The sequence below is a fragment of the Hyaena hyaena genome, unplaced genomic scaffold (genome assembly GCF_003009895.1).
Source record: "Hyaena hyaena isolate Hyena2069 unplaced genomic scaffold, ASM300989v1 scaffold_359, whole genome shotgun sequence".
Lineage (NCBI taxonomy): Eukaryota > Metazoa > Chordata > Mammalia > Carnivora > Hyaenidae > Hyaena > Hyaena hyaena.
The window spans coordinates 634,398-657,361 of NW_024080994.1; the positions used below are offsets into that span (position 1 = coordinate 634,398).

At 34.7% G+C, this 22,964-nt stretch overlaps 1 protein-coding gene across 1 annotated transcript in view; it reads right to left on the minus strand.

Moving 5' to 3' along the window:
• Nucleotides 1–22,964, minus strand: part of MTX2 (metaxin 2) — a 68,973-nt gene that overhangs the window by 34,368 nt on the left and 11,641 nt on the right. Inside the window, exons 2-3 of the mRNA XM_039250123.1 lie at nt 11,572–11,619; nt 10,556–10,602 (exon numbers count right to left, since the gene is read on the minus strand). Coding sequence (XP_039106054.1) covers nt 10,556–10,602; nt 11,572–11,619 — 95 coding nt within the window. The remainder of the gene's footprint in view (nt 1–10,555; nt 10,603–11,571; nt 11,620–22,964) is intronic.

Consider the following 22,964-nt stretch of genomic DNA (forward strand, 5'->3'; position numbering starts at 1 on the left):
TTCTCATGTAACATTTGCTCGAGGAACAAGCCATAGATAGACACAATAATAAATACAAACATACCTAAGTTTGTAGAAAACTAGTAAACTACAACAAAGACTAGCATTTTGTTATTTTATGGAACCAACGGTTACTTCATTAAAAAATTAGATATACCTCTTGTTAAATTCAGAGTTATTTTTAAAAATCAATAAAATGATAAATATGAACAAGCAGATATTTTTTTAGAAAAATAGTTATAAGATTTTAACTTAAAAAACATTAACAGATATAAAAAACTTTAAATAGAGCAAATCTGGTATCAAAACCAGGAAAAGCTACTGAGAGCACATACGAAGACAGAACACATCAGAGAACAGATCTTTTTTAATACAACACTCACCTGAAGACTACTTTTGGAATATTTAACCAACTTTAGGTACATCAAGATCTGATAGCTGTACAAAAAAAAAAAAATCAAGGGGCACCTAGGTGGCTCAGTCAGTTAAGCGTCCGACTTCAGCTCAGGTCATGATCTCACAGTTTGTGGGTTCGAGCCCCACGTCAGGCTCTGTGCTGACAGCAAACTAAGAGCCTGAAGCCTGATTCAGATTCTGTATCTCCCTCTCTCTATGACCCTCCCCTGCTCACACTGTCTCTCTCTCAGAAATAAATAAAACATTATAAAAAACAAATTTTTTTAATCAAGTTCAGAAAGAGCAACAAAAGAGATAACAAGATTAGGAAAAGATACAAGCTCTCCATGTTAGAATTAAATATAAAAGTTGTAAGGTCAATATTAAGCATAAGGAACTATAAAATGGCCAAAGGCAAAGAAAGAATAATTCTTATAACCCAAGAACCTAAAGCAATACCAGTCACATATTTGGCACTCAATGAACAATTTGGGAGTAAAGAAAGGAAATTACTTTTTTTTTTGAGTTCCTATAATGAGTATTTTAAAGTTTTATTATTTATAGATAAATATTCCCACTGAGAAAGACAAAAACAACAACAACAACAAAGCCCACCAAATTTTACATTTTTAGGAGAAGCTAAATGTTAGATGGCAGGGATCTAAAATTTATTCATTTTGGGGCACCTGGGTGGCTCAGTCGGTTAAGCGTCTGACTTCGGCTCAGGTTATGATCTCACAGTTCATGGGTTCGAGCCCCACGTCGGGCTCTGTGTTGACAGCTAGCTCAGAGCCTGGAGCCTGCTTCAGATTCTGTGTCTCTCTCTCTGACCCTCCCTTGCTCACGCTCTCTCTCTCTGACTCTCAAAAATAAATTAAAAAAAAAAAAAACATTAAAAAAGTAAATAAAATGTATTCATTTTGATAAACTAATAGCAACTCCATATTGGATCATTTACCAATAAGCAGCACCAACTATCTTCTTTCTTCTTCTTTATTCCAAAAACAAAATGAACATTTACTTGTCTTCCAAGTTAAACACACAAGAATACTCTGTGTTTAAGTAATAAAATCAACACTGCTTGCTAATAAAAATATAAAAATGGGGGGGAGGGGGTGCCTGGGTAGCTCAGTTAGTTAAGCATCCTACTTCGACTCAGGTCATGATCTCATGGTTCGTGGGTTCCAGCCCCATGCCAGGCTCTATGCTGAGAGCTCAGAGCCTAGAGCCTGTTTCAGATTCTGTTTCTCCCTCTCTCTCTCTGCAACCCCCGACCCCCAACTCATGCTCTGTCTCTGTCTCCCAGAAATGAATATTTTTTAAAAATTTGTTAATATAAAATTTTAAGGAATTGTTCTTAAAGTTTTAAAAGATTAGGTGCTTTGGGGCGCCTGGGTGGCGTAGTCGGTTAAGCGTCCGACTTTCGCTTAGGTCATGATCTCGCGGTTCGTGGGTTCGAGCCCCGCGTCGGGCTCTGTGCTGACTGCCAGCTCAGAGCCTGGAGCCTGTTTCAGTCTGTGACTCCCTCTCTCTCTGACCCTCCCCTGCTCAGGTTGTCTCTCTCTCTCTCCCTCTCTCTCTCTCTCTCCTAGAAATAAATAAAACATTAAAAAATTTCAAAAAAAAATAAAAAAAAGATTAGGTGCTTTATGCTGATTAATATTGTGGAACTTAAGGGATTATAAACATGGCTTCTAAATGTATGTAGATCACATTAACAAAGTTACCAAATTCTAGATAGGGAAAAGCAATTTTCAGTCTAACCATGTAAAGCTATCCTTAGACAGCAGACCCCTCCAGTTTTCTTTTTTAGGACAAAGCTTCTATTCATTTCATAATTAAATTTGAAATATTTCATATAAGAATTCCCTAAAGACTATTCAAAAGCATGGAATACCATTTTCAGGGCACAAAATGAAAATGGTTCTGAATTTTAGTTCATATCTTGTTTTACCAGGACACAAAAGAAAATCTATGACAACAAAGAATTATTTCCCCCTTACTGAAGAAGCATGTTTTAAAATTAAAAACCATGAACAAATCTACCTACAAATAATTCATTTTTTATATCAAACAGCTGCAGACCCTGTAATTGAAATAATGTATCTAAGGTTACAAATGAAAAGTGTTAGATATCATTCTTGAAGTGACAGATTAAGTTCCTAATCCAGTTAAAGTAATAGCCATATTTGTAGTTTAACATAAATTAAGACCTTAATTATATTTGTGACTATTTTAAACAAAATAACAAATTTCTTTGTACCTGAGAATGTAATTTATAGCAAAGCCAGGTTCATTTTCCAAACCAATCTATTTCACACTGCAGAAGTACTCTGGTATAATGGTATAATGTAATTCTTGTTGTAGAATGTTGAAAGAGTAGATACACTAAGAGCACAGAAGAGGTTTGAAGATAAATGAAGATGCTATTCATTCAAGGGTAATTTCATCTTAGAACTATATGAAAGATGTTTTGTTCACACAGGCTAGTGTATGGCCTCAAATTTAAGTGTATTTTCAGCTCAAATATAATGCTGCTAGATCGATTATGCTGATACTGTATATCTAATAACGAAGAAGTCTAGCCTTTTTCTATTTAAAAAATAGACTGCCATTTTTTCATCGTACTGCTAGATCTTTATTGTTCTGTTTAATAGCAACAAATTTTAAAATCCTGCTTGCTATTTACTTTTTAAACAGAAAAGTATATGGTTGATATTCTAAATCACAATCTCTCCTGACTGCAACAAAGTGCATTTTTGCTAAGTTAAAGAGATACTGATGTTAGCAAACTATTACCCTACAAAACCATTTTATTTCACTAATTACTAAAACTGACAATTCTAAAAGCCACCTAATTGTATTCTGAATATACTGAATACACTTCATTCTCCCAAATCCTGTAAGACTAATTTAAATGTTTTATGTATACCATACCATTTATATGCTGAGGAATTAACACTGAAAATGTTTTTAATTTGCTAAATTCTGTGTGCAATTTAAATTTGGTTTTAATTATCTCAATTTAAGTTATCTTTTCTGGAGATCATATTTTATATATTTAAATTCTTTCAAGTTTTAGAAGCATAAATCACCAAAATACTTTAATACTCCTGGGTATATAAAAGGTGATATAAGACATTCAATCTGAAGAATTTAAATTCAGTAATATCAAGGAAACATCCTGCAGCCTCCATTTTTCTCATTTTAGAATACTGAGAAGGATTTTACAAGTCTCCTTATGTAACAAATGTTCCCTGAATTCTCTCTACCTCTAGCTTTCCTTCTTCTAATCTTGAAAGTAAATAGAGAAACCTCATTTTGCAGAGGATGATCAAAGTGGGACAGATAAACAAACATCAAAAAACTTGAACTTAGATCTAACATTTTAAAATGTTTAAAAACATGTTAAAAATGTTTCTTATAAAACAGTGCCCTCTTAATTATCTATTGAAATATATCCACTGGTCCCACCTTTGTCAGGTTTGAACTGACACTTAGAAATTGCCTACAACCATAAACAACTTGTTTAAAGAAAAAGTCTGTCCAACCAAACTGAAAATTCAAAATCATTTCCTCTACAGCTGTCAAGGTAAGCTGTCCACAGTTGCCATCTGAATGCCATGACATGTGTACAGTGGCTCTATTTTCATAATCACTGTTATTTCTCCAGTGGATCAACTGACTTGCAGTCCAAAGGAGACCTACTCCTTTCTCCTGGTCTTCCCAATCACTACATGAGGATATTATCGTTTAACTATTAATACGCCCACCTAAAAGGCATCATTTGCTAAAAGGAAAAAGCAAGGGTCAGCTAACAATTTATCAGCAGATCTGACATGTTCATGTTCGTGGTCCAGAATTAATAGAGTCTATAAAAATGTTGACTTTTTCACATGATACAACATATTCAACATAAAAAAAAATAGTTGTTTTTCTATTGTCTTCCCTTTCATTCTTAGAGACAGTATTTATCCACAAAAAGTATGGAAAAACTAGAAAATGAAGTACAATGGTGATATTTCCCTTGACCAGGTCTTAAGTGTCATTTTTACAGGAAGTGAGTATACATACTGAGTGAAGTAAAAAGCAGCATTCTCCTTTATGCAGCGTTCTAATAATGATCATCAGTTTAAGACAGTCTAAAAATAAATTCCAACTTTTACAATAGAGTAAGCCATACAAAAAAGGAAAATACGTTTATTTTTAAATTGGCTTCATATATAATAAACAAAATCCCTTCTAAAACTTAGTAGAAAGTAACATTTTATTATGTACATTCACAAAGTATGTATATATAAATCTTTATAGTCAAAATAGGTTCTAATTCAGCATTCAACATCACCTTGTATTTCTATTGCTATTTCTATTGCTTTCACTATTTTCAAAAGAACTTCTCATTTATTATCTAACTTGAGCTTCACAATAACTCATAATATAGGTAAGACTGCCTTTTTCACATCTCAGAGATCTAAAAGCTGGACACATTTATCTTTCACACCTTAATGTAATCTATAAATTATAAGATATAGCTTGCTAAGAAATGTCAGAAATGATTTTTGAATTAAATGTCCACTTATGTTTGGAGAAAAATTCAAAGACCTGCATCACTGGACTGGACTACTATGCAACACAGTGTTAGGAGCATGGATTCTTGACCGCAGACTCCCTGGGTTTGCACTCTAGCCCTGCCAGGTACCACCTAAGGAGGTTTGAGCCATGTGCTTTAATTTCCTAATTTGTTCAATGGAAATTATAACACTACCTACTTCCTAGAATTGCTGTGTGTGAAAATCATCTCTAATACCTAAGGTACATTTAACAAGATGTGGCACATGGAGTAAGTGCGATGTAAATTTTAGCTTCGGTTATTATGGTTGTTCATAGTAACGTTACCTGCAGAATGCAGATTATAATAGCACCTACCTCATTTAGTTGTAAGGACTGAAGGAGTTGATAAGAATTACGTGCTCAGCACAGTGACAAGCACATGGTAGGTATTCAACCAATGTTGTTGCTGTCTGTTACCTCCACAATTTGGGGCTCTGTGACCTTGGGCAAAGCTTTCCTTCGTTTTGGTTTCCACATCTTTAAAAATGAGGTTCATATGGGATGCTTGGGTGGCTCAGACAGTTAAGTGTCCGACTTTGGCTCACTGTTCCCAAGTTCGAGACCTGCATCAGGCTCTGTGCTGATGGCTCAGAGCCTAGAGCCTGTTTCAGATTCTGTGTCTCCCTCTCTGTCTCTGTCCCTCCATAGCTCATGTTCTGTCTCTCTCACAAAAACGAATAAACATTTAGAAAAAAAAATTTTTTAAATAAAATAAAATAATAAAAAAATAATAAAAATGAGGTTCATAATAGTACCTTCTACTACGCTTATGGTAAGGACTGAATGAGATTATTTCACATAAAAGCTCTCAGTAGAATGCCTTAATCAATAAAAGTATTCAACACTTTTAAAACAAATCTTATTCAGTAGTTTTTTAAAAATACATTGTTTGAGTTAAAGTATTCAGTATTAACATTTTTTGGGTACGGCATAAATGATTACAAAAATTATTAATTTTCACACAAATTCATATATGTCCAAAAAAATTATTAAACCTAACATTGATTTTAATGACTTCAGTGTGTTATGGCATTAGAAAGCCTGCAAAGTTAACTTCCATCCCTCCTGCTGACATGGATTATATACACTTCTGTCAATGAATAGGAGAGAAAGAAAAAATAACCAACATCAGTTGCATATTTATATTATGCCAAATACTTTTTTCTAAGTGCTTTCTATATGTATTAACACATGCAATCCTCATGACCTCCAATAGAATAGCTTCTATTATAATTCCCTTTTACAGATGAAGAAACTTGAAACAAAAAGTAATGTTTCAGGTATGCTGTATTTGGATGAGACCAGCTGCCCATTTCATTTGTGGAAGCTGCTTTAAGATAGCATATTCCAAATCAGTAAAGACCTAAACTTCTTGAAGAAAATAAGACATTTTTTTTGCAGAAAACTTACAGGGGAGTTCATATGTATTTGCTCATACTGTATTTCTTGACATGTGCTATTCCATATAAGAGCCATCAGCTACATGTCGCTACTGAGGCATCTGAAATGTGGCTAGCAGAGTGCTCGCTTCGGCAGCACATATACTGAAATGTGGCTAGCAGAAAGTGGGATGTGCTGTTGGTGTAAAATACACATCAAATCCTGAACTTAATATTAAAAAAAGTAAAACCTCAGGGGCGCTTAGGTGGCTCAGGGTGAAGCATCTGACTTCAGCCCGGGTCATGATCTCACAGTTCACGAGTTCGAGCCCCACATCAGGCTCTGTGCTGAGATAGCTCAGAGCCTGTGATCTGCTTCAGATTCAGGCTCCTTTCTCTGCCCCTTCCCTGCTCACACCCTGTCTCTCTCTCTCTCTCTCAAAAATAAATAAAACACTAAAATTTTTCAAAAAAAAGTAAAACAACCCATTAATAAATTCTGTAGTGATTACATGTTAAAATGATAATATACTCTAAGTTAAATAAAACATTATTAAAATTAATATCATGTTTCTTTTGGAAAAATGTTTAAATGTTTATTTATTTATATATTTTTTGAGAAAGACAGAGCACAAAGGGGGGAAGAGCAGAGAGAAAGGGAGACAGAATCAGAAGCAGGCTCCAGGCTCTGAGCTGTCAACATAGAGCCCGACGCGGGGCTCAAACCCACCAACCAAGAGATCAAGACCTGAGCTGAAATCAGATGCTCAACTGACTAAGCCACCCAGGCACCACTGGCCTTTTTTAATGGGACTATTACAAAACTTTAAACTACATATGTGGCCAACACTTCATACATTATATATCTATTGAACAGTGGTTTAGGTTTAGGAAGTGAGACAATAGTAACAGAATTATTATCAAAGTTCTTTTCCCAAACACATGCACATAGATTGATATACATATATATACATACATATACTGCCCCCTCACACACACACTGCTCATGACAACCAGAGGAACATGATACATTAATATGTCATTATATTCAACATACAAGATTATTATATAACTAGGCAAACACTTCAGATAACAACAAAATTTGTGGATGAGAGGGAAAAAAGCAAATCTAAGAGGAAATAATAGCCATGGGGAAAAAATTTATTTTCTTTTAAAGTGAAATCATAAGGGTTCCTTTAATCAAAAAAGATCCAACCACTTAGTTCCAGGAGTATAATAAATGCCAAGTCTATGTGTTAGGTAAAATTTAAATTTCCTGATGGCTTAACTGGCAGACTATTAAAATATCTGATGCTTCATATCTGGTATCTTCTAGAAAATATCCAATTTATGGATACCTGTCACATTGTTTTGATCAACTTTACACATTTAACTGATTCTTCTAAACGGATACTGGCCCACTATACTGAAGAAAATTACTCCATAAAGTTTACATCAGATATCTGGAAAAGTCACATTTATAGTCATGGCTACTATCAGCTGTCAAGTCAAAGAATATTGAAAAAACCAAGAATTTTTAATATATGCTGGTTAATTTATCATCTAGGTGACATATGTAGGATAACAAAAAAATTGAAATGGTTAAGCAAAATACTGCATTTTTAAAAGGTTCTTTTTTCTGGTTTTATTTTTAATTGCAACTATGATTTTAAAAGCCATGATTAAAATAAATTAACAGGAACCATAAAAAACAGAGTTGCTAAATAAAGTACACGCTAATATTTCTTTTTTCTTCCCTTCTCCAGATTATTTAAAACATTATTTTTTTTAAATGGTAATATACTGGGATCTTGGTTTGTACTGAAAACTAGTTAATTCCACAGTTTCTCAACATTGATACTATTTTCATTTGAGGCTGGGTAATTGTGGAGGGACCATCCTGTGCATTGTAAGATGTTTAACAGCATCCCTGGCATTTACCTACTAGATGCCAATTGCACCCTCCCCAACAGTTAGAACAACCAGAAATGTCTAAACGCTGACAAATGTGTTCGTGGGGTAGAAATCTCCTTCAGTTGAGAACCCCTTCTATTCCTACTCAAAATATCTTCCTATTTGGTAAAAATTACTTTGATAACGCTAGGGGCTCTTCACAGGGGATCCCCAGATAGCTTTAGCAAGATCAGTAAACCCACTGCAACCACATACAGAATAGCCTAGGTATGTTCCATTTGTGTGTGCGCACTGGCATGTTTTCTGGAGAAATGTTTTACACTTTTCATCAAGTCCTGAAAGAGTTATCCCCAAAATGGCAAGGAATAAAGGGTTAAGAATTAGTGCTTCAACTAAAAGATTAACTGTGTCTTAAAGCTATTTTTTTTTCAAGGAGAAACACTGAAAATACTATTTTATACGTAACGAATAATTTGCTTGTGCTATCAGTTATCAGGCAAAATTGCTTTCACCACACTTACAAACCTTTCACTCAACAAATATTTACTGAGTACATCCTGTATGCTACGCATTGTTATTTATTAGTATCTGAAAGCTAAACTTAAATTCTCCCACAGCAAAAAAAGAAAAAAACAAGATTAACAGCAGCATAAAGCCCATATTTATTGCATACAATCACTGAGAATTTCTGCTTCTCTAAAGTGAACATAAGAAAAAAATACACTAGTTATAAAACTAGTATCTAAAGATAAAATAAAGGTAAATAGATAAAAATAAATGTAATTTACATTTCTGACAAAAAGATACACAATAAATCTAAAAGAAAGAAACTTTAAGATACTTATAGATCCTATGAATAAATTATTGTCCAAATACATTTCTTTCCATGTTTTCCTTCTTTCCCTGTCTTAACAAAAAAAAACGTACTGAATGACATGCTATCAGACAGTTACTTAACCCAGAGGATACCAAGTTGAACAAAAAAATGTGAGATGACCAAGTGCCTTATATCATGCCTAGAACAACACAGCACAAGCTCACAGGCCCTTCTCTTCCCTTTCCTTCTGTCCTCCAGAAGTTCACAGTCCCATCTCCAAAAATGTCACGTCTTAGGTTTCTCTTTTATCTTTTAGGTGTGCCACAATAAAACCCTCTTTGTGATTCAAACTATGTAAGCTAACTAAATAAATAATAGCTAACTGTGTAAAACGTTTGAATAATTTTAATTCTATAATCTACATAAACATTTCTTTTTTTGTTGTTTGCTTAGTGAATTGTGGTATATTCAAACAGTGGGATAACATACATCAATAAAAATGAGTAAATTAGAGGTATATCTATCAATATGGACAAATATAAAACACAATGTCAAGTACCAAAAAAACAATCAAATAACATACAGAATTTGTTTTAAATTTACATGAATTAAAAAAGCGATCTATAATACTAGTTAGGTTTGTTCCTTTTTTTACATATGCATAAGTTATCCACAGTCGAATCATATGATAAGCAAATTCAGTATAATGAAAGAGAAGGGAGACAGAAGCAGACTCACTGAAGGTTATACTGGGCCCTTTGGCAATATCTATAAGGATTTATTTTTCTTAAGTTTTTCTTTTAATTCCAGTTAATTAATATATGTTGTTATATTAGTTTTTAAAGCAAATAATACACATGTATCCTATTCTTCCTGTAGTACAGTTTCAAGTTTATAGGACCAATAGCCTTTTTTGGATTCCACAACTGTAGCTACAATGTGAAGAGCTACTGCATGCAGTAGTGGTTTAGGGGTAACAGCCATGAATATAATCCATAAATACATAAGGAATACCTAGCGAAGAGTATGTCTACTTTAAGATTACCAAAAGGATTTAGGCTAGGCTGAGCACAATGAAAGACTGATGCTTAAAACTATGTGGTAAATAAATGTTTACCAATAAGTTATTAAATTGTGTCCATAAATGAACTTATCACCACAAAAAATCAATACCATCATATCGAGCCAAAAGCTAAACTATGAAGAGTTTAAGCATATAAGTGATTTTTATAAAAAGAATGAAGACTTTTATTTTATATACTGATAATAATTAACTGAAAATATTACATAATAAAATTATACTTCACAGAAGAGATGTTATAGTGGTAACGGTAAATCACATAGGAAAATTATAGACATACCACATCGGAGACTGCCTGGTGAGGAAAACACAGTTGCAACTCAAAGTGAAAAAATATTACATTATTTACATATTCACCTGCACAGCAAGAGAAGCTGCATTGTCAGAAAGCAAAATTTGCTCCCCTGTGGAAATACAATGAAAGGTCTGAGTCAAAAATGAGATTGCTAAACAAGTAAAATACACTTCTAAATATTTTTATTTTAAACCTCTATTCCTATTTTTAAAATTAAAAGGTACAGCCTTTCACCAAAGTGAACAAGTTCTCTATCAATGCTATTTGCAATCATCGTTTTGATTAAAGTATCATAAAATGTACATAATGATAAAACAAGACTGTTTCCTCCAAAATTATTTGATCATTTATCGTATTTTACCAACAATATTTAATTAAAATCACTCACTTAAAAACAAATTTATTTTTCAAGTTTTCAAGAAATATTATTCCTCTTTTCATTAAGTCAAATAGTATGTGCTCAAACCCCTCTAGTTAAAAGTAAAAGCATTCAAAATCATATAAAACCGGCTTGCAGTTAATATTGCACAGTGTGTCTAGGTCTGTCACACAAAAGAAAGATGACAAGTTTGCAGCAATAAAAATTCCATGCTTAGAAGACTGGGGCTGCTGCCTATTAGTCTTCATTACTTTGCAGTCTTCTGACAACTGCAGCAGGCTGCTGAGCCCCAAATGGGGTCCATAATGTGATCTGATGATATATGAAGAGCTGCTAAAGGGAGCCTGAACCATCCTAGCCTATACATTTTAACAGTTCCTTTTTACTGAGAGCCCACTTTACCACAGGACTTCAAAAATCTGCTGTGTCAGCTATTGGCGCAGTAAATCTGCCAACTGCTCCTGCAACCGCATCATTTTACACTGCCTACAGCAGCCAATATAATGAGTCAATAATAAACTAAGGACCTTATTGGCCATGAATAGTTGGTTTACACTGGCAGATACAAGTTTAGGCAAACTCTCCAATACAAATTATATGAGAGAATCCACTCTTTATGTTTTATGTTCTCTCTGGGGGTTTTTGGGTAACAAACATATTGTTATACATAACCCTTTTTAATTGTGAACAAGTACCTACCTTTCAGCTGCTGATATAAGGTAGCATTTTCAGGCCAAGGCTCTGCAGCTGTGGAAACAAGGCAGCGATAATTAGGTACCTAAGGCAAATGCATATCAATAACCAAATTAATAAGCACAAACATTTGCTTAGAGCATTTAATTAAAAGTCAATCACCAAGGTTACCTTATATATATGGCAACTAATCAGAGCACCTTAGATTGTATGGTATCCTGTATAAGGAGGTTATTAGATCATTTCTTTTAAATGCATGTTTGGTTTATTATTTGGTGGTGGGTTGTGTTGCTGTTGTTTTATTGTTGTTGTTGTTGTTGTTTTAATGGATAAGAAGTGGAAGACATCTTGCCCAATCAAAAGTGAAAATTTAAAAACTAAAACAGCCTATATGCTACTATTGCTTTAGCCTCCAAAAACAGGCATCCCAAAATGTTGCTTATAAGATACTGAATTTGATTCACTATCAAAGAAGTGAAACAAAATTTTTAATATTTTACTGTAAACTTTTAACAAAGTAAAGTTTTAAACAGACATCACTGCATGAAAGAATCAAATATATCTCTTTCAGGCTATGCATCTTTCCTTATAAGTTGGTAGTATTTAAACTTACAGAAGAACCTTATTGTATTCTAGAACATTCCATTGTCTTGAATCCACCACCACCACCACCACCACTACTCCACAAAAATAAATTGGTATAACATGATGAAGCCGTACCTACAATGTGAAATAAAGCTACTAGTAAAACTAATTTCAGGCTTGAGTCTGGGCTTGACGATAATCCTTAACCTCTCATTGAGATGCACAAACAGCCCAGGGAGTGGGGAAGGGAGAGGACCTCTTTAATTTGTTTTTACTCATACTTCAGAATGAAAAGAAAAACACAGTATCATTATAAATTATAAATGCTACTTTTGCTTTGGTTTGGACTACACAAAATCAAACTCATATTTAGGAATAATACCATGAAATCATCAAGCAAATAATGGACCATAGTTTTGTACGCTGTTGCTCATAATATTATACATATACGTAAAAGCTACTGAATTTCAACTCACATACCAAAAAACAGTAAAAATTAAATATTTATATGTTACTGTAAAACTTTTAACAAAGTAAAATTTCAGTAAGAACCCAATTAACCTGTATAACAGTGTTTTTAAAATAAAAGTCAGGGAAACAAAAACAAGCTGACATCAGCAAATTACTAAAAAATAACCTTTTAGGATAAATTGTATGGTCAGCACACCTACACTGTTTACATCTATATGAGAAACAATACAATGAGGTTCATTCGTTCTAAGATCCTACATCACTGAAGATTCAATTATTTTAAAAAATTCAATTATATGCATCTTAATCTTATTAAAGCAATAAAGCATAAGAATAAAACTTACAAAAATTTCAAAGATATTGAAACTATGTTTCTTGAGGGCACAGATATGTCCAATCTATGTTACCCTGTACCATGTTCTGCATACATTAATTGTGTGTAGAAAGAAAGAAAAGAAAGAAGACATTTGATTAAACCTACCACTCTGTTCCCTAAACATTGTGGCTAATCAAAGTTTCACTGAACTTAACATTATCAATTACGCTAAAGTAATGGAGTGTTCTAATTAGATATTGTGGTTTATTTTAACTTACGGTTAGCTGGGTTTTACATGCACTGAACAAGGATTACTTTTCAAAACAATGGAATAACATACACCTAGCACTAAGCATATACTCAAAATAATTTTAAGTATTCTCTGATTACTCAGAAGCTACTTAACTACTCTGCAATACTGCACAATTCTCATATGAACAGCAATTTACATGTTCAGTAGCTCCAGGTAACAGTTAATTTATTATTACCACCATGGATTCTCCAGTTCTAATACAACAGACATTTGTGAAAGTAATAAAGACATATCACTTGACTACAAATAAAAATAAAGAAGTTGCCTATAAATACTAAAATCTCTGTTATAAAGAACAGAAGACACAAACCAGAGTGAAGGGTTATGTTTTCCCTGATCCATGATACAAAATATATTCCAACTCGGAAACTACTTTTGAAAATAAACTCTCAAAAGCAACTCTACCAAAACATCTGATGTTATCTTCACAAATAAAACCTTTCCTTTAAAAAGAGACAGCAAGTAGATTGCCTTTATATATATGTCATATGTATGTATACATATGTGTATATGTATGTATATGCATATGTGTGTGTATACATATATATGTGTCAGTTTAGCAGCCTAGCATTCTAATATATCCATGGACCAGGAGGCAAGAAATGGTAGAGTATGCAAGAAATGATCAACTGCCTATCTCACCCTTGAGCAACTCAGAGTTTACAAACATCACTGATTTAAGTGCATCGCCCACAGGAACCAGCTCAGATAATTACATTTTAAACACGACATGGGAGAAGAAATACCTAGAGTGTTATTCGATAGAGTGCCAAAAGTGAAATCGTAAGTTGTAAGACATGGCAATGGATCTACAAACCAACCATGCAAGTATCTTACTAGGAAATGAACTCTGTTAACTGCCTTCATAAGTAAATCCATGAATCATGAACATTATTATCCATACATAACAAATATCAATGCTTGTTTCTTGGTTTGGGCAATATTAATTGAAGTTGTCTTTACTGAGAATGCCTATTATGTGAAAGACAAAGCCCAAAAATGCAACTGCTTTCCCTATTCTTCTTTCCCAAGGTTAGACAAGTCAATACCCACTCCTTGCTCCTGACCACGTGTAAAAGAAGGAGATTAAGAATTTAAAAGTATGGTGCTAGCAACAGATCTTAAAAATCTGTAGCATTTAGAAAGAAATATCTTGGGGTGCCTGGGTGGCTCAGTCAGTGAAGTGTCCCACTTCAGCTCAGGTCATGATCTCACAGCTCGTGGGTTCGAGCCCCGCATCAGGCTCTGTGCTGACAGCTCAGAGCCTGGGGCTTCCTTCGGATTCTGTGTCTCCCTCTCTCTCTCTCTCTCTGTGGCCTTCTCCCACTTGTGATCACTCTCTCTCAAAAATAAATAAAACATTAAAAAATTCTTTAATAAATAAATAAAAAGAAACATCTTAATAATAAAACATTTTCATCTCTTACTAGTTTTACTTCCATTGGCCCAAAATGTTTTAAACCACAGACTAATTCAACAGTGAGTAAAATTTCATGACTCACCTATGCTATGTTCAATTTCTACCACCAAAAGTACTCCCTGGTGCAAATTCAGTGCCTTTTAAACTTGCCTTTGGGAAAGAATAGCCTTAGAATAAATATAAAAAGTAAAACTCAAAGCTTCTGAAAAAGAGGAAACAGGGACTAGGAAAGAATGCTGTCCAATGCTATCAACGTACAAGATATGGTATTATTAGTGCATCAAAAGTAAACCTTATGCTTAACACACATCAACGGTTGGTGTGGCTCTTGGAATAAAGATCAGAATCCTCAACTTGGCATTACATACCACCCTCTCTACCTCTCTGGCCTTCTGGCTTCATCCTAACTCCCCTCTGCCAATGCTACACTCTAGCTACACTGGCCTTCAGACAGCTTCTGAATGCACCATGTTCCTTCCTGCCCCAAAAATTCATTTGTGCTCTTTCTTCTGCCCTGGAGCCATTTTCCACTCCTAGTATGTCTCAGGTCACACATGCTGAGATGTGGGGTCAGCTTCCTAGACGTGCTACCTGAGCAACTGCACATGGCTCACACTTTAGTAGGACTCCACTCCTGATTTTTAAGGCTATTACACACTGCTACTACAGCCTTGGTATTGCTTTGAACACAAGGAGCCTCACGTTATCATTTTGCACTGGACCCTACGCATTATGTTGCCAGTCCTATCCTCAGAGAAGCCTTCAGTGACCTCCCCAAATAGTGCAGATACTCTCTTTACAAGCTTGAAAAGCATGCAATATCCTTTGTTCCACTTATCATAGACAACATTTTTACACTGGTTTGAGGACTACCTGATTGTTTATCTCCCCTACTAGAACATAACACCATGAGTCTAGTGTTCATTTCTGGTCTTTGCTTACTATTTCATCCCAGGAATCGAGCACCTAATAGGCACTCAGTAAATGTTGGCTGAATAAATGTTTTTATTATTACCATTATCAGTACTGTTATTATTCTGTACTGTTTGGGTTAAGAATGTAGCAGACAAGATAAAGAAATTACAAAACATGGCCAAAAGGGAAAAATTTTACCAAGTAAACTTTAAAACTACAATCAATAACTCAAATACAAAACTATCAAGCAGTTGCCTAAATAACTGGCAAAATCTAATTCTATAAACTTACCTATGCGCTGACCCTAAACCTGGCAATTTGTTTCTTTGTTTTATATCAAATATATAGTTCCCATTTGATATTACTGTTGTAGCATTCCTAAGAGGAACACAAGGCCTTCTGTTATCTGACAAGTCATCTCAGTATTCCCCTTTCCACATCCTACAACTCTAACTCAAGCTTTACCACTTTTTAAAACCTAATCCCCATCAATAAAATATTTGAGGTCCAAATATTTCAGGTCCAAATAGATTTAGCAATCAAAGGGCTGGTATCCCTAAGCTAACAGATCATGCATGTTAAAAAGCATACACTAAAAAAGAAAACGGAGTTAAAAAATAAATTGAAGTCCAAGCTCCAATACTTTCTTCCTAGACATCAAAGGATTGTCTTACATGACACAGAGTGAATACACCCCACTCCACTTTGGAAAACACTGCTCTAATAACTACTTATCTGATGTTTTAGCAGGGAACCCAGCTGCTCACATATCCCTGAACAAAGAAGAGTCCTCTTCTTTTCTAGAGAAATCATCTTTTTTGACGATGAGTAAAGGTTGTAAAGAACACATACATACAAGTTAACAAGACCCTCATATCCCCCTGGAATATTTAATGCTATATATTCCATGCTTTCTCACCTCTATGACTTCGTTCAACTTACTTCCCTCTGGAGGGAATACTCCCTTCACCACCAATACCCAAATTCTAGACCTTTTGCAACACCAAGTTTAAATGCCACCTACATCAAAAAGGCTTTTTAAACTGAACAAATTTAAATTCTTTTATCTGTACTGTCCATAATAGTTTGTACTTGTTTCATACCATATATTACTTTCAACTCTATTCTATGATTATGTCAATATCTTATCTCTCTTTCTAAGCAGTAAGTTCCTAGAATGCAAAAAAAAAAAAAAAAAAAATCCTATGTTCCTAAGATTACTTATTAAAGGCTTGACTTCTCAATCCTCCAAAGTGAGTGGGGCATTTACAGTAATATATGTCAAAATATGAAATACAAATTAAGCTAAGTTTAATTTTCTGAGTGTCATTAAAGTTAATATCTTTATTACAAGAGTTTCAAAGAAAAACTACCCACCTTTCAGAAATTCTTTCACAATAAGAAACCTCTATATCATTTTCATAACAGCAGTAACTTACTCGAGGGTACTTACTGACCCATATTAATTCATTATCTAAAATCAGAATAACTTCTTATTCCCTAGCAAAAGACCCATGAAAGTGTTTTATTATTTTTATAAAGAAAAAACATATTTTATTATTATTTTATAAAGAAAAAAATCTAAAAGCAAATATCAGAACACCTCATAACTAAGAGGTTAAGAAACTTAGAAAGTTTCTTATCTGATTAACATTATTAAAAGTCTTTTACCTACTTATCCTTTTACTTATTTTCCAATTCTGCCAAGGCAAAACTGCCGTGATTATTTTACATTTAGTGCCTTTTTTTACCAGAAGCAATGGAGATGCCTCTCAAAGTTTCAGTCTTCAGTGAAATGGTGAGTTTTTTAATCGAAATGAGTGTTTTTAAATTTTTCAAAGAAATTTTCTACATTCTTGTAAGTATTTATTTTGGAGGAGAACAAAGTTTTAAAAAAAGAGAGAGGGGGATACATACTCTTGGACTTTTGAAAGCTGTAAGATAAAATAAACAAAAGCATAAATAGTGTTAGAAATGTACACAGGGTAAAACAATATACATAGCCCCCCAAAATACATATTTGTTTCTCATTTAATTATCTTTAAAGTATCCTCTATTTTTAAGCTTTATCAACCAACACAACATAACAACAACAAAATCAATATCCTTTACTACTAGTCTATTATAACTTTTAGAGAAATGACTACTGGTCCATAACTTCACATACAGCTAACCCTATGTCTCTTCCAGATGCTATATTTTATCTGCAGGTAAATTATTCTCTCAAGTTTCAAACTGGATCATTCCAGAGGCAATGTTCTATCTATGCCATTCAATACAGAGTATTTCATGGTATGAAAGTGCTATGAGCCAATAAACATCTTTTGAGGATCTAATCTAAGAGGACAAGAGAGAGGCCATGGAAAGAAGTGCCCTCTGTTGTGTTTTTTAAGTTCTGCATTCTTAATGCACAACATGACTCTTCTGGCATATGAATGTAGGTGAAGACATAATTTGTAGAATAATAGGCACTAATATTACATGCTACTTCAGGACTGTCATATTTCCAATCCATCAAATTGATTAATGCTATAATAACTATACACAACCCTATCATTTGTGCACTAATGAAGTCAAACCCCGTATATCCTTAGGCAACTAAATTCCAAAAGCTCCTGGATGTCATCTCTTCAGCTTCCTAAGACTATTTAGACAGTGTTATACAAAAGGAGTAAGAAACATGTGTAGCCTATCTCTAAATTTGGATGGCCTTCTGCCAAAGGTATGAATGCAAATACTACTGAGATAACAAAATACTCAAAAAGCATTTGGCAGCTCATAAACATGGACAAGTTACGGCAAGACACACCGAGAAAAGAAGGAAATAAGTTTACTAGTTTGACATAAATACTATGCTGATGATCTCCATGATATCACCACAGACATCTATCAAGTTTCAGGCAATTATGATATAAAGCCTTCATTTAAAATGCACTTTTCAGATGTTTAAAGTATGGTGACATGGGACCTCATCAAAACTAGAATTTTAAGAGCTATGTGTTAGATTCAACAGCAATTTAACCTGCAGACTACAGTACAGTTCAAAGATAACACTATATCCCAGAAAATGCTGATTGAAAGTATTAAAAATCACGTCCCTGAGCTACTGTTTCATAGGATATGTTTAATGACACTACACAGCATGTATAAGCAGGAAGTGACCCCTCCCATAAAAAGAGTTTAAAACCATTGTGCCATCACCCAATAGTCAGAGATCAATGTTCATGTCAGAAAATGGCTCATGTTGGAGAACAAAGAAGTGCAGTGTCATGGTGTCTTTCCATAAACCTGAAAAAACTGGCAGGTAAGCATTTTCTAACATAGTAGTACAGTTACGTGTCTTAGTCCATTCGGGCTGCTATAACAAAATACCACAGACTGGGTGACTTATAAACAACAGAAATTTCTCACAGTTCTGGAGGCTGGAAGTCCAAGATCAGGATGCCAGCATAGTCAGATTGGGGTGAAGGCCTTCTTCTGAGACTCTACCTGCTGATGTCTTCTTGTGTCCTTACATGGCGTAAGGGACTAAGGAGCACTCTGGGATCTCTTTTACAGCGGCAATTTAAATGACCCAAAGTGACAGCATGTGAATGAATGACACAGCAGAATTACTATCCAAGGCAAACAGGTTCTAATAACTTGCCATTCAGAAAGCAGAAGACAAAAAGTAAAACTGATTGGAAATGCAAGACAACTAGTAGAGGGCAGAACTTCCCCTTTACAACAAAAGTTAAGGCCCAAATGAAAGTAGAAAATAATGAAAATCTATCTCCTTCTGGTCAAACACTACCTAAAACTTCTGTCTAGGTAGATAATGATAATGATGACAATGGTGATAACAGCTAAGATTCCAAGACACATAAAGCTTATATCCAGAATACATATAGAACTCTTACAACTCAATAATAAAAAACAAATAACACAATTTCTTTAATGGGCATAGGATCTAAAAAGACTGTTCTCCAAGGAGATATATGAATAACCAACAACCACATGAAAACATACTCAATATTAGTCATTAGAGAAATCCAAGTCAAAACCACAATAATGAGATACCACTTCACACCCACAGAATGGCAATAATCAACAAGATGGGGTGGGGGGGACAGAAAATAAAAAATATTTAAAAGATGTAGAGAATTTGGAACTCTCACACACTGCTGGTGGGAATATAAAAAGTTTGGCAGTTTCTCAAAATGTTAAACACAGGATTACCATATGACTCAGCAATTCTACTCCAAGATATTCACCCAAGGAGAAATGAAAAAAACATATATCCACATGAAGACTTGTACATGAAAGTTCACACCAGCATTATTCTCAATGACAAAAAGTGTAAACAATCCAAATGACCATCAACTGATGAATGCATGAACAAAATATGTTATATCCATACAAAAGAATAGTGTTTGGCAATGAAAAGGAACCAAATGTTGATACATGCTACAAAAGGGATGAACTTCAAAAGAATTATGCCGAGTGAAAGAAGCTAGTCACTAAAGAAAACAAATCGTATTACTCCATTTATATGAAATGTTCAGAATAGGCCAATCTACAGAGATAGGGAGTAGATTAATGGTTTATTGAGGCTAGAAATAGGAAGTGATTATAAATAGGCAAGGGATTTCTTTCTTTTGGGAGTGATGGAAATGGTCTACAATTAGATTGTGGTAATAATCACAACTCTGTAAATATCTTTTAAAAAAAAAAATCACTGAGGGGCACCTAGCTCAGTTGTTCAAGCATCTGACTCTTGCTTTTGACTCAAGGTCATGGTCTCACAGTTTGTGAGTTCGAGCCCCACATTGGGCTCTGTGCTGGCAATGCAGAGCCTGCTTAGGTTGGGATTCTTTCTCACCCTCACTACTCCTCTCCTGCTCACGCTCGCTCTCTCTCAAATTAAATAAGTATTTTAAAAAATCACTGAATTGTACACTTTAAAGGGTGTGTAAACTATACTTCAATTAAGTTGAGGTAAACAGAAAATTTTAAGACTCTTATTGAGTCTATTGTGCACTTAAGTGCCTGACATGTTAACTATCTCACAACTTTATGAAGTAGACACTATTATTATTATCCCTAATTTACAATAAGAAAACTGAGACACAAGCATATGTAATTTACCCAAAGGCACAGTATTTATAAGTGACAAGAGCCAGGATGTGACCCCAGGTAGTCTGGCTCCAGTCAGTGGACACACAATTGTATTAGCTAACAACACAGCCCACAAATAAACATTCTTGGATAATAACTAAATATTACAATTAAAGCAACTATAATCATCTTACAACAGTGGTTCTTAGCCCTTAGGATGTAAGAATCATCTGTGGAGCTTCATAAAATTATGTATTTCCACCACACCCTAAACTCCGAGATTCTGATACCATACAGAGATGAGGACCAAGAATGTAAATGTGCCACAAGCACTCCCAGTAAATCTGATGCAAATGGTCTGTAATTACCACCAAAAAAATGACTGTCCCTGGGACACAGAATGCACCTGATCAAAGATCAAGTTCTTTTCACCTCTTTCATTAATTTGCCTCGGAGAATGTGGTAGAGAGGCTCTGTGTAGATTAATTTTATTCAAGATTTCTGCCCATCTTATTCTACTTAAATATTTGCACATATGGCTTAAAGCCATGTTTTAAAACATGCCTTAATAACATGTTGCAATTTTACAGTGTTCCAGAGTAAGCCTTTAAGATTAATGAACAGAAGCATCACTTATTTTGGAACCAAAGTGGTCAAATGATAGTTTTTCCATTAAATGTAATCAATAAGGAAAGTAAAATTAAGTTAGTCATTATGAGACTTGAACATGAACCATCTAAATCTATCTGTGTGAAACTGGAGATCAATTTCAAAATGGCATTCAAAAATCAATTTCATAAAACTAACAAACTTCTGGAGGTTAACAAGGGTCAAGAAAACTAATTCACAGCATCAACACGCCAATAACTGAAGCTAAAGTGAATACAAGTTAAATTTAAAACCTTCCATTCTTTCTTAGTAAGTACATGTTTCATCATCCAAATAGTCATGTTTAGACTTTGTCACATTATAAAAATAACCAGCCATTTGTCATTAATTTCCAATAAAGCAGGTCAACTACATGTGATCATAAATAGACATGAACCTTATAGCTAGGACTCAGGATTGGAATTCTCTTTTTAAAAATGGTCATCTGGGGCACCTGGGTGGCTCAGCTGGGTAAACCTCCAACACTTGATCTCGGCTCCAGTCATGATCTCACAGTTGGTGAGATCAAGCCCCACACCAGACTCTGCGCTGTCAGTGCAGATTCTCTCTCCCTCTGCCCCTCCCCAGCTCACACACACACTCTCTTTCTCTTGGTCTCTTAAAATAAATAGACATTTAAAAAAAACAGGTACACTACTATATTGAAATTATCTGTTTCAGGGGTGCCTGGGTGGCTGAGATGGTTGAGCATCTGATTCCTGATTTCAGCTCAGGTCACGATTCCAAGGTTGTGGGATCAAGTACCCCACTGGGCTCTGTGCCGAGCATGAAACCTGCTTAGCAGGTTCTAAGATTCTCTCCCTCTCTCCCACTCAAGCTCTCTCTAAAATTGGAAAGGAAGGAAGGAAGGAAGGAAGGAAGGAAGGAAGGAAGGAAGGAAGGAAGGAAGGAAGGGAGGAAGGGAGGGAGGAATTAATTATCCGTTTCAATGGATGTGTCCTGCATAAGAATGTAAGTTCATCAGAGGTAAAAACTGTTTTTACTCTTCTATGTAATCCAACAACTAGCAGAGGACCTAGCACAAATTAAGTACTCAATCTAACAAATATATTCTGTAGGAAATCAAGCAGGTCTTTTGCTATCGAAAGCCTGAAAGATATCTGACAGCAAAAAGTTGCTTCAACTCCGGAAATAAAACCATCAAACAAAATTAAGGAATAACATCTCAACAAAAATGTGTACTAAATTCAACAGTAAAAACTCATAAACTCATTTTCTCTCCCAATTGTTTAGTGATTCCTGGGGTGCACAACCCAATCATCTATGGAGGTTTTAAAAATATCCTTGCTCTAGATCTATCCTTAGCCTTCACATATAACAGACTTTTGGTGAGAAAAAAAGGGAACCTGTGTGCAAGTGCATGGGTAAGGTTTGAGAAATACCATGCAATGCAAGCCTGGCTTATTTTAGAGAGCTCCACAGATAACTGATTGTCATGTGCACCCTACCACCTTTACACACCATTCTACCCACACCCACGTCCCATCCACCCCCACCTCATTTTAGAACCTCTATTAGTTCATGAAGGGGACTAGCCAGTTCCCAGATTTAATTAAAACAGACTCCACTGACCCCTGTGCACCAGTATATCATTGCCTTGTTTCCCGTGGCAT